We start from the raw sequence: 13,024 nt of genomic DNA on the forward strand, positions 1-13,024 counted from the left end.
TTAAGTAGTGAATTGAATTACTGTAATAAATGAACTTTATTAGCAATGTTTCAAATTTACTGAATGTGGCTCCATACTGACGGTCATGCGGCGTCCCTTCCTGCGGCGTCTATTCTTCAAATGTCTATGAACCGCAATTCTGCAGAGAACGAGGACTGCGGGGTTTCCTCCAATCAGAGCGACGTATGGAGACATTATCGTATTGCCATGGTGAGTTTCTTCCCTGCTCAAACACGCTGCAGTAAATAGACATTAGCGTAAAAAAAAAGACACGTCAACGCCTCCTCCATATTAAGAGTGGAGCGTTTAAAAACTTGTGCCAGAAATCAAGGCTTCCCGCATAAAAGAAACTCTAAAGTAACGTACAAAACATTAAAACATTTCAAGCAACTTAGATGTTTTGGTAACACTTTATTTGAAGGGGGTTGAGTAAGACTGTCATGACACCGTCATAAACATGACATAACACTTGTCATGAACATCAATAAGCCTTCATGAATATTTATGACTGTTGTCATAAAGCGTCATTCGGTAAATTATGACACTTTTAATACAAAGTTGACATAATTCAAAATGTTTTATTATGACAACTTGACATTAACCAAGAAATCATTACTGTTTAAACTTTACCTTTAATAACATAAAGTTACCTAATTTTTAAAGTGCAATCAGTAATACTTTTATAACAAATTTATATCAGTAATGATTTCTTGGTTAATGTCAAGTTGTCATAACAAAGACATTTTGCATAATGTCAACTTTGTATTAAAAGTGTCATAATTTACCGAATGACGCTTTATGACAACAGTCATAAATATTCATGAAGGCTTATTCATGTTCATAACAGGCGTTATGACATGTTTATGACAGTGTCATGTCAGTCTTATTCACCCCCTTTCAAATAAAGTGTTACCGATGTTTTTTTTTGTTTGTTTGTTTTTTAACCAAAACACACAAAAAACTTTATAACGTAACTGTACTTGCTGCAGGTGTCTCTTTGGATCTTCAAATGACTACTGGTAAACAACTGTTTTTAAAAATAGATAATACATATATCTATTTTTACAAATAGTTTAGCTTTTCCACAATAAAATGGCATGGCAAGTACCAGTAATATTTGTTTATATTTTTCTTGTAATTATGTTCAAAAATATGCTTTTTCTACATAATTTCCCACTTACTGAAGTAAAACACATCAAGCCCCTTTTGGCTAAAGAGAAACAGAAATATTATGGTGCTTCAGTTGAAAATAACACATTTCCTATAGTTGATATTTTAAATATGTGACATACGATTTTTTTTATGTCAAATTGAATTTTATTTAGCTGAACTAAGAACATAAATATCTCTTTTGACTATGAAGGTTGCAGACCCCTGAGTTAGAACTAGATAAAATAAAACAAAAACAAAAATTTCATTGGAACACATAAAGAGTAAAATCAGAGAAAGTCTAGTGAACACCCTCCTCCTGCATTGTATGTTTTGTTTTGTCAATATATCTGCCAGCTCTGAGTGTCTTATTGTCAGACATTATAAATATGTGTACAATATGACATGAATACATGACATAGTACAGCAGAACTTTTTCCCCTTTGTTATTTTGTTCTTTTTCTTCTCCTCCTCTTATGCAATGTGATGTAACAGTATAATGTACAATTATATATTCTTTTGTTGGTTAAACTAATAAAACTGTATTTAAAAAAAAAAAGAGAAACTGACATTTGGTTTTATATTGGTGTTTAGGAAAATATTGCTGTTTGTTGGTAACAAACCTATAAGTTCTTGTGTTTAGACTGGAACACATCACCTCTGAAGGTAACTGGTTGCACTCTGTTATGTTTTGGGGTTATAGGAGTAAATATGCTTAATACAAAACCACGCCACACTTTTCAGATTTTATTTTATTTTTTTTAAATATTAGCAAGCCAAGTGTTTGCAACGAGAACTTCCTGGTGCCTCTCTGTCGCTCTCTTGTGGCGTTCCTGTGTAACGCGCCTAGCCTACGTACTGAACGAGCCTCTCTGACGTCACTTCCCTCGCGCGGGATTACGCTAAAACTGCTGTTATCCAGCTGACAGGCGAGAACAATCCCGAACCCTAAAACAGCTTTTCGGTGTCAGCAGGCAACTCGGAGCTGTTCGGGAGTTTCTGATCGATCTTCTCACCGATGAAGCTTTTCTCCATTGCTCCTCGATGATGGAGGCTGCTAGCTGTTGACATCGTAGCAGGTCGGAGGTTTGTTGTTAGCAGAGTCCGCGACTAGACTTTTACTGCTTTTTTGTTTATTTTATTATTTTTTTCTCTTTTTTTGGCGGAAGTTTTCCTCTGGTATGCGCCTAACCCTCCATGCTCGGCCTGCCCTCAGCCTTCAGGAGCCATGAAGCTGCAGTGCGATGTGGAGGTGGTTAACCGGATGCTCCCGTCGTTCGGGATGAAAAGTAGGGGAAAGGGCGTGAGAGCGGTGGTCTCCATCGGGAAGCATTTGGACAAGTCGAGTCAGCGCAGTAACATCTACATGATGATCTGCACGGCCAAAGACAGAACTGGGTCAAAATATAAGGTCGGTGAGTTGTTCCTTTCGCAGGGTACAGAGTGTTCTGACAGTCCTCTGATTCCAATTGCTAAAACTTTCCAGCTTTTTTTGTATCGCTAGCATCCCATAATGGAACATTTAACATATTTTCAGTTGAAATCAGGTTGTGTTTATCACAATCTGACATGAAATGAGAAAACCTTTCCTGTATTAAGGCAGTCAGTAAAAAAATATTCGTATGTACGTGTTTGCATTTATCTATCGTGATAAATTTCTTATAAAAATTGTGATTTATTATTGTCAGGATAAATTCCAATTGAGGTTTAAAATCTCCCGAAGCTGTTCCTGTTGTCGAGATTATTAAATTTACTGTTTTCTACACTGTTTGTACAATGTGAGTATCAATAAATGTGCAGTTACTGTTTTAAAAGTCACACTTCTTTTAGCCAAAGCCTCTAATCACTTTAACTTTGAAGCTTTTGTTATCATAGGAAGGTTATTTTCTCTCCTAATGAAAATTGTTGCATATTCTACAATTGAAATCAAATATTTGCATACATTGCATTTTAAAAAAAGAGTTTATTCACCACAATTTGACATTAAATAAGACAAAACGTTTCCTGTTTTAAGTCAGGTAAAACTATCAAACCTATGTGTATACAGTTGTGGGCAGTTGTGGTTTGTTATTGTTTTCCATTTCGTTGGACACATTTTTACTGTTCTTGACCATGTGCTTGGGGTGCAGATCAAAATCATTTCAAGGTCCACTAATGGCCCCTGTGCCACATGTTTTGCACCCTTGATTAATTATTAATATTTCAAATTCTATAACTAGGATTTAAATGATATAATCTTTATCTACGGCTCCATAAACCTCTGATCTGATGATTGAAATGGGCGAAACATGTCTTAATTTGTTTGTGACGCAAGTTCAACACCTGTCAAGGAGTGATTCACTGTGATGTAATTATGATGCTTTGCTTTGTTGTCCGTCATACGGATGTTTTGCAATTTTTCTTTCAGCTGAGAAACAACATAGAGAAGTTCTTCACTTGGTTTGTGGAGGAGGGCAAAGCAACTGTGAGGCTAAAGGAACCAGCTGTTGATGTTTGTCTGAGTAAGGTATGACACTAACAGCTTGAGGAAGAAAGTCTTTCTTGGGGCAATCTTTTCTTTGTTCGTTTTTTCCCCTGGAATAGGGCTTTTTTATTTTCTATGCATCATAACGACTGTCCAAAAGTAAAAAAAAACAGAAAGAGCAAAACTTCTTTCTAGGTGCAGAGCATCCAAAAGCAAGGGGGGATTAATTGTCAAAACATGCAACAACTCAGCCCCCAAAAAATTATGAACACAAGTGTCCAGCATAAAATGTCTTCAAAAAGAACAAATCAGATAAATAATCAGTATTACAAATTTGGCTTCCGGTGAGAGACAGATGCACCAATCATGGCAGAGGAGTGGACCTACTTTCCCTTAATTCACTCTCAAGCTAAAATGTCTCACTTTTATTCAAAACTATTAAAGGCATCAAACTAAAATTTGCTACCATTTTTGGTCTGTAAACACATCAACCAACAGCATTGAGTTTAAAAAGACAGAAAAAACTGAAAATATTCTCAATTATTTCAAATTTTCTAGAAAGATTTGCTAGAGAAAACTCTGAAAATTTGTAGAAAAAGTTGAAAATTCCAGAGTTTCAAAAGTTAAAAATGTTCTACTTTTGAAACTCAGAAATGTCCTTTTTTCCCCAAAAAAATTTCTGAGATTAATCTTAAAATTTTAGTTTTTTCTAACAAAATATAAAGGATACTTTTCAAACTCAGAAATGTCCTTTTTTTTCTAGAAAATGTCTTAGATTAATCTAAAAATATCAGAGTTTTTTGGTGGAAATTTAGTCTTTTTTTTCCTATCTACAATCGCCATCATGCTTTACTCAGTAAAAAAGGTAAGAATGATTTTCTGCCATACTTTCCCTACTTTATCCCCAGCAGCATGGAACTATTACGGTTCATTTTAAAAGAACTGTCCAACAAAATCAGGCCACTTATTTTAAGGAATTCGGTCAAACACAACCAACGTCACAAGAATACTTTATGTGTCATCTGGCCCATATGCTGACAGACCTGTACCTCGTTCATATTTTATTTCAGGCCGATGCAAACAGTTTGAAGAACTTCCTGTCAGCAGCGCGTTTGGCCGACCGAGGGAGCGACACGAGCAGCCTTCCTCTGTCCACGCTTACTCCGGTTCGAGCCAGAGATGTGGAGCAGCCGAAGAAAAAACTGTCAGTCATGTCCAAGAAGGATTACCCACTCACCTCCAACTTCCCGTATTCTCTGGAGCAGCTGCAGGTGTCCTACTGCAAACTGTCCCGGGTGGACATGCGCATGCTGTCCCTCAAAGGTGCATCTGTCGTTTGCTACCTGAAGCTGATTTTTGTTTTAAATCATTTTCATTGCAGGCCACATCAAGATCACAAATACCCACTAACTCACTGGTTGTGGACAAATTTCTTAATTAAAACTAACTATTAAACTTTTAATACTATAACTTTCTCTGTATTCAGTGAATATGTCTTAAAACATCTTTTCATATGGATGTTCAATATTATTATTATTTATTGGCTTATTTATAGTTGAAGCCAGATATTTAAAGATAGTAAAAAGACGCATAAATATTTTTTTTTCTCACTGTCTGAAGTTAAATCAGATCAAACTTTTTTCTTTAGGTCAGTTAGAATTACTAAAATTAATACTATTTGTTAAATGACAGAAAACTTTGCAAGAACATTTTTTATTTTATTTTTTTGAATATCTATTGATCCGAATGACTAAATAACTTATTGATCTGTGTATTGAAATGAAGGTTAATTTACTTTGAATTTTATTGAAATAATTATTTTTGTTAAATTAATGTTTTGTTCTCAGACCAGTCAGGTGTGTGAGATTTTTCAATACATAAAATTTAGTTATATTTTAGTTTTTCTTGCTGTTAAATGTAGAATACTATCACAAGATATTACCAATAACACTAATAAATAATGTTATATAATAGTGAATTGAAGTTGTCATTTTTTAGTACTTCTGTATTGTTTTTTTTATCTTCAAGCAGTGAGTAGTGTTGGAAAAATTACTGTGAAAAGTGCTTGAATTTTACTGTCTGCTCTTAATGAAAAGTATATTTAATACCTGCTTAAATGTTGTTTTCAAAAAGTGCTTTTAATCTGACAAACAGGCTTCATCTGAACGCATATTCTAACTTATTGAATATGACTTTAGCTCTCCGCAGGCTGGATCTGAGCAACAACCACATCAAGAAGCTGCCCGCCACCATCGGCGACCTCGGCTGCCTCTCTGAACTCATCCTACACAACAACCACCTGGAGGCCTTCAGCGAAGCCCTGTGCTTGTCCACGCTGCAGCAGACCCTCCAGGTGCTGGACCTCAGCCAGAACCGGCTGCAGTCCCTCCCCGCCCGGTTCTGTCAGCTCAGAGAACTGATGAACCTCAAGCTGGACGACAATAAACTCGCGGGTCTGCCGCTCCAAATCGGCCGGCTCTCGAAGCTGAGGTTCCTGTCTGCTGCTCACAACCAGCTGACGGTTCTGCCCGCAGACTTCTTTAAGCTGAGTCTGGAGAACTTGGATCTGTTTGGGAATCCGTTTATCCAGCCCAACCCTTTGGACCACACCATGCAACTCGCCTTCCCCCTTCCACTACAGGAGATCGCCTCCAGAGCTGTAGCTGATCTCAGGTGAGGTTATATCTGTTGCTTTGTTAGATCTTCCATCTCTGTTGTTCCTAAGTTGTTGGACCTCTAAGTGCAGCATTTAACACTGTTGATCAGGATATACCATGGTGTTCACGCATCCTTAAAAAATCTCATGTATCTAAACTTAATGGGGATCTATTATACAAAATTCACTTTTTTTACTTCCGTTTTGGTTTCATCTGCTTCTAAAAACAGCCCAAGAGTTTAAAAAAAAAAAAAACACCCAGGTGTTATTTTGGCAATACGTTTGTTTTTTGGTGTCTAGAAAATTAGCCATTTAAAAAAGAAAAGAAATTTAATGTCACAAATGAGCAGTCACTGCCCATCACCTAGCAACCCCGGCAGAGCCCGGCCCGTTACCTAGCAACCCAAACGGAACTCCAACACATTTGGTCTGCTGGTTTTACCGCTGTTTGTGCTCATTACAGGAGCTACTTCTCAGTGTAATGCTGGTAGAAACCTTGTTAAAGAGGAGCCATGTTGTGATGGCTTCATGAAGGTGAAGTTTTAGAAAGAGCAGGAGTTTTTAAAGAGACAGAGGGCCAATTTCAAGACATTAAATATCGAAATTAATTTTCTTTTAAGTCATATTTTACATTTACAGCATTTTTAAACTAACTGAAGGTAATGTAACTTTATTCACTTTAAAATGATACTATGTGGCTGGAAACACATAATACCATCCCTTAAAATCAAATTATTGCTCATAATTACTGTATAATGTTTTTATGGTGTAAAGCACTTTGAACTGCCTTGTTGCTGAGATTTACTGTACAAACAAACTTGACTGTTTGATTCCCCTCCCAGAATCCCGTACGGTCCTCACCTCATCCCGGCCCACTTGTGTGGAGAACTCGAAGCGGCCAAGACGTGCGAGTGCGGGCGCGTCTGCGTCAGCTTCCACATCAAGACGGCAGTGAGCATGAACCTGCACCAAGTGTCTCACACGGTCGTGTTGGTGGACGACATGGGCGGCACGGATGCACCGGTGCAGCAGCACTTCTGCTCTCTCTCCTGCTACTCCGAGTTTTTAGACGGCTGTCTTCAGCGAGGCCTGAGATGAGGAAAGACACCTTAAGTTGTCAAAAACATTACAAAACTCTGCAAAAGACCTTGTTACATTGTTTTAGAGGATAAATGGAGGCAGCTGGGGTAGTTACAGCCTAGAATCTTCCTGACGATGGCTTTAGGTGACTCTTTTGTTTATTTTTAAAAGCGCTTTATTCAGCTGGTTTTACACCTACATGCTCGGTTTTATTAGAGTAGTGTTGACTATTAGAAACAATGCATTTCTACTGCACTGCTGTGAAAATCTCAAACGTTATCCTTCTCTCCTCCTCATATATCAGACTTCAGGTTCTTCTACTGACCTACATCTGCGAGACGGGGGAATAAAGAAATAAGCACAGCACATCAGGGTCCAACAAGGAGGCTATTATTAAAGCTGCACTCGTCAGGCTTTTCCTGATTGATTTTTTTAAGTAATTTTGTTAGGTCAATTACACATAAAGGAGGAAAACAAATGTTCTGCAGTTTTTTTTTTTATATAAATATATACGGAGTGTTGACCTTTTACAGATTTTTACCAAACCCAAAAAGTGCCTGAAAGTTCATGCTGTTGGTTTATGTTGTGAAGACTGAAAAACAGAGGAATTTCTTTGCTTTGATCCATTTAATAATTAGATAAAAGTTTCATATTTTTCCATATTTGACCTGCCCAACAAGGGGAAATTGGTCATTCCAGTATTTGAATGATTCATTGGTGCATCTCTAGTGATTAAGCTTGTAAAGTCCATGAATTTTTATAAAGAATAAAAGTATTCATTGTTATATGTGTGCGTGCCTTATTTTTTACATTTTAATTATGTGGGAATAAAAATGTAAAGTTTTATGATAAACCAGTCACTCAGTGGTCTCTAAAGTTTGTCCCATAAACTTGCATTATATAAATTATTTTCATCTTTTTATGCTTTTCTCCTGCACTTCCTGTCTAATAGTAGAAGATGAACACAATGCCTAAAAAAGAATTCACCCCCTGGGCTGATTTCCTGTCTTATTAATTTTATAAATCATTCATGATCAATAAAATCTGGGTTTTAGGTCTCTTTTTAATGCAAAAATGAAGAAATGTCTAAACATTTAAGAAATAAACATTTATATATTTATAACAAGATAACTTTTTTTTTTTTAACGTATCCTCTCCGACAGAATTGTCAAAGTGAGGTCCAATAGATTTTCTTTCTCAAGTGGAGCATTACAGCTTTTCCCATGATGCTTCACTTGACACATATTGAACTTTATTAGAAATTGCTTTTGGTTTATTTCAAATGTAATAAACAGAAGGATAAAGATGAATAAATGTGAGGAAAAAATGTAAAGAAGCATAGAGAGAATCCAAATCCACGCCCTGGGAGTCTGCCTCTACACCTGCAGAAAGAGAAAACTCCCAAGAAAACAAAACTAACAGTCTATACATGTATAACAAGGAAGACATAGTTACATTTAGTGGTAGCTGCATCCCAACTTAGAGTGTATCTGAAAACCATCTGTATCTAAATAGCAGTGTGTTTGTCTGGTTCTGTTCTTAGGGCGACTCTGGAACATCTGGAGATTATTGTGTGACAAACGAATCCTCATAAAATCAGGGACATTGCAGACAACCACATGTTACATGAGACACAAGTCAGAAGCTCCTTCAGAACCGCTGAAATGCTGACCTCTAGAGGAGATCCTTTGTAAAAACAATTGCTTAACATGATTTACATTTAATTTGCCTCTGATTCAAAAAGTATTTTTTATTTAAATTATATATAATTTTATCAGGATCAGCTGCCTCCACCAATACAAACAGGAATATGATGTGATGTAAAGTTTTTAAATAATCACACAAGGACAACCAAAGTCACTTAATCTGCATCGTAGCAGTGATTTGTCCCAAGCTTGAGCTTCTTTGGTGAATAAGAAATAATTTTGTACAGATAAAATGTGCGAGTTAGGATTTTTGATATGATGTGTTCCAGTTGTTTTTATGATCACGTAATTATTATTCGCAGAATAATAACATTTAGAATTGACATATTCAGACACGGGTTTCTTATGAATATTTATTATTAAATTGGTATTAGTTTATTAACTTTGGGAGAAAACTATTAAAATCTCACAGAACAATTGCATATCTTTGAAAACATCTACAGTATAATAGGAAAAAAAAACATTAAAAGTCATCATTCTTTTTAAAAACACAGCTTATCAGTCCAGCTCGTAAATAAAATTGTTCTGGAAATTGAAACGTGCAGATGTGGAATGATCAGTGATCAGCGTCTCTTTTCCATCAGCACCGATCTCCCTCAGTGGCCAGGCTGCTGCGTCTGCTGCTGGCTTCTTCTTTTGCTCCAATGTTTGGAGAACTTGATGTGCTGGCAGGTCATCTTCATCTGTTTCTCTTCCTTTTTCTGCTGCGTCTGCGGCAAACACCTGGTGGGACTCCATTTTCTCCCCTGAAGTAATGACTCTGCTCTGGTTCTGAGCGGCCTCAGTTGGTGGGAAAGACACTTCAGGAGAAATCTGGGGTTCCTCAATGGGTGGAAGTTGCTGGAGTGAAGCATCTTCTTCAGCCTGATGCAAAAAACGAAGAGGAGAAACAAAGTTGACGTTATTTTTTGATGCCCCTACTTGACTTTGCATAAATGGAGTCTTGATATATTTTCGTAAATATATATTTTTTTGAGTTCTTGTGAGTGTGTAAACTTTATAGACTCTCTTGCAAATTAATTGCCCCAAAGTATTTCAATTTGATTCAAATAGTAACTTTTCCCCCTTAATAAAGGAAATCATTATTTGAAAACTACACTTTGTATGATATTTGATGATCAAAAACAATCTGCAAGAGGGCAAATATATTTTTCACAGTACCATATATGTTTAGTGGCCTGGTTAATTGCTAGTTAATAACAATGTATTTTTTTGAATTTTGTAAAAGTGATGAGATAATGGCTTCCTGACATGCATGTGCTGTTTTTGCTGCAGTAGTTTTCCTATGGAAGGTGGCCATATTGGTTTTTAAAGACAGAATTGGTGACACTTCTTCATGTTTTCCAACTTATTTTAACTTACTTTTTCCAACTTAAACACCATGCTCCAACCAAAAATGCAGCATCTACTACAAACCAACTGAAAACTTTCTGACAGTGTTTTAAAATGTCAGTGTGGCACTACGTCTGAGAATTGTTGACCAAAAATTGTCCCTACCTGCATATTTTCCTGTGCAGTTTTTGCCTCCTGCAGTTCTGAAGTTGTTGTTTTAGCCGTAGACTCCAGACTTGAGGTCAGTTTAGCTTCTTTGTCCTTTTCTGAGGAGCTAATCTGTCCATCAGACATTAAAGCATCCTGGTTTTCCATTGCAGGAGAGGCAGCTGAAGTTTCCTGTGAATAAACTTCTGGATCGTCTCCTTTCTGATAGTAATATTTATCCAGAGATGATCCTTCCTCAGAATCTTGGTTCTGGTTTTCATTCATTGTCATTAGTCCACCTTCCTCATCATTCTCTTCCTTGCTCACTTGTAATCTCTGTTGCTGTTTGTCCAAATCCCAGTTTTGGAGCTCTGTTCCTGGCTTTTCCTCCTCTTTTTCATGGTTTCTTTTTATTTCCTGACACTTGTCCTCCTCTCCTCCACTTTTCTGTTCTTCATCACCATTTTCGACCTGATTTTTTTCTTTCTGTTCATCTCTTTGAACCTCTTGCTTGGTCTTCTCACAAATCCCTTTCTCCCCTTGCTCTTCTTCAACCTCATCTTCTCCTTGAAAATCGCTCACTAAAGGACAAGATCCAACAGACTGATGAAGAGATTCATCAGGTGGACGGACCGGCAGGGTGATGGTGAGCTGTCCTGTGTATTTGTTGAACTTGGCCTCTCCTTGGTCTTCATCCACAGGGTAGGCTAAAGGCAGATGTAGCCTGTAGGCAGGTTGTTTGGACTCTAGCAGCAGAGTTTTCTCCATTACTTCAAGGTTTGTGTCTCTAACTGACTTCAGAAGAGGCAGATCAATAGTAACCACAATTTCCTTAGGCCTGGGGCTCTGGACGGAGTCTCTAGAACATCTGAAGTCCTGTAAATCAATCTTAGATCGATATTTTATTCTATATTTTGGCTTTTCTGGCTCCTGCTTGTTCTGCGATTGGATTTGTTGCTGAGCATCTCCGCCGGTTGTTAATGGAGGCGACTCTTCAGACTTCATCCGTGGCTCAGGAACCTCTAACAATGGCAAGGGAGAACTGAGGTTCTCGGCATTGAATCCAGGTATGGGTCTTCGGATGATACATGTCTGAGGGGTACCTTTGTATTTCGTCTTCATTTCTCTCACATTGTTTTTGTCTAGCTTGACTTTATAAGCTTTTTGGACTCCATCAATTGCTGTGTCTTTCACCATATCCATGAATGGTTTGTTTTTAGAGGCCATGTGCAGCGTGTCAGGGTGGAAAATAACGTCATAGATCATGAATGTGCTGCCTTTAGGGTCTTTCTCTGTCCTCCCAGGATAAAGACTGTAAGGCAGAGTCCAATACTGCCCCCTGCGGCCATCATCTGACACTCCAATCTTTACTTCAGGGTTTTGGATTTTATCATTGGCACATATGTTGATGAAGCATTTCTGTTTTCCAGCTCCTCTCGTTCTGATCACCCTGAACGGTGTCGGCTGGATGAAATCCACACTGTTTCCTCTCTCCTGCTCCAACTGTCGGATTTCCTCTTCGTACTTTTTCCTGTTTTCAGGTTCAGATAGTTCTTGGACGTATTCGCAGAACATCTCCCTAAATTTACAGTCTTTGAAGGCTTTGGTAAATCTGCCCATCTCCTCCGACGACAAATTTAGCTCTTTGAGTTTATCGCCGATGTCCATTTTGAATATTTCGAGAAAACAGACTAGTTGAAATAAACTTTAAATGTTCTGAAAAATTACCTCAGTTTAAACACATCAACTGACACAATTTATGAAAGCGAGTTGCTGTCGTTTCAGGCCCAGTAGAAGTCCTTAGAAAGTGGGCGTTAGTGTTGTTGATGTCACCATGGTAACACAGAAGCGAAGGGAGGGCAAAGAACGTCCGGGTCATACGTCAACGTCGCCGCCATATTGCACGTGGCATTTTTAGTTGAAGCAGGTCTTAAAAGCTACACTAGCCAGTTCTTTAAGTCCGTTTTTTCATCTCAAATATGCTGTTTTTCAGTTAATAAAAAGTTGAAGCCTTAGGGGGAAAAATATATATAAATGTGTCCATCCACTATTATTATTATTATTATTATTATTATTATTATTATTATTATTATTATTATTATTATTATTAATTAATTAATTAATTAATTAATTAATTAATTAATTAATTAATTAATTAATTAATCATGTCTTCCCTTACATTTTTTCGGTTGTAACTACAGTGATGACTTGCTCAGGGCAGCAGGTGTCGCTGTGGATCACACTTCTTGTGGCATTCGGCCAGTAAGTAAGTCGGTCAGTGAGGCAGGTGGGCGGGGTTGCCGGGAAGAGCGCTGATTGGTCGCGCCCCCACCAATTCCCAGAGTGTGATTGGAGGAAGATGCTGTTAATGGTTGTGGTTCGACTGCTGATAAATTGTGCGTTAGAGACACGGAAACAAAGGAAGACTTGACGTTTACCTGGAGCTATCCTCGTTTTGTTGTATCTTATCCCTACTGAGACCCTGGGAAC

The 13,024-nt window shown here is 37.6% G+C and overlaps 2 protein-coding genes across 5 annotated transcripts; one reads left to right on the forward strand and one right to left on the reverse strand.

Moving 5' to 3' along the window:
- The first annotated feature begins 1,874 nt into the window (after positions 1-1,874).
- lrr1 (leucine rich repeat protein 1) lies at positions 1,875-8,134 on the forward strand. Of its 4 annotated transcripts, none has more exons than XM_015002048.2 (6): positions 1,875-2,235; positions 2,366-2,560; positions 3,557-3,655; positions 4,684-4,936; positions 5,812-6,286; positions 7,112-8,134. In XM_015002048.2, the coding sequence occupies exons 2-6, from the start codon at positions 2,378-2,380 to the stop codon at positions 7,365-7,367; spliced, it is 1,266 nt and encodes a 421-aa protein (XP_014857534.1). In that variant the 5' UTR covers positions 1,875-2,235; positions 2,366-2,377; the 3' UTR covers positions 7,368-8,134. The 4 variants fall into 4 exon arrangements, with proteins under 4 accessions (XP_014857534.1, XP_014857536.1, XP_014857533.1 ...); XM_015002050.2 differs by having other exon boundaries at positions 1,875-2,228; XM_015002047.2 differs by having other exon boundaries at positions 1,876-2,235; positions 2,319-2,560.
- Positions 8,135-9,413: 1,279 nt separating this feature from the next.
- On the reverse strand, positions 9,414-12,284 carry dnaaf2 (dynein axonemal assembly factor 2). The gene is made up of 2 exons (XM_015002042.2): positions 10,553-12,284; positions 9,414-9,919 (listed from the first exon to the last, which is right to left on the reverse strand). The coding sequence occupies exons 1-2, from the start codon at positions 12,200-12,202 to the stop codon at positions 9,554-9,556; spliced, it is 2,016 nt and encodes a 671-aa protein (XP_014857528.2). The 5' UTR covers positions 12,203-12,284; the 3' UTR covers positions 9,414-9,553.
- Between the last annotated feature and the right edge of the window lie 740 nt (positions 12,285-13,024).

The sequence above is a fragment of the Poecilia mexicana genome, unplaced genomic scaffold (assembly GCF_051168715.1).
Source record: "Poecilia mexicana isolate PSO_F unplaced genomic scaffold, ASM5116871v1 scaffold_22, whole genome shotgun sequence".
NCBI classification, from domain to species: Eukaryota; Metazoa; Chordata; class Actinopteri; order Cyprinodontiformes; family Poeciliidae; genus Poecilia; species Poecilia mexicana.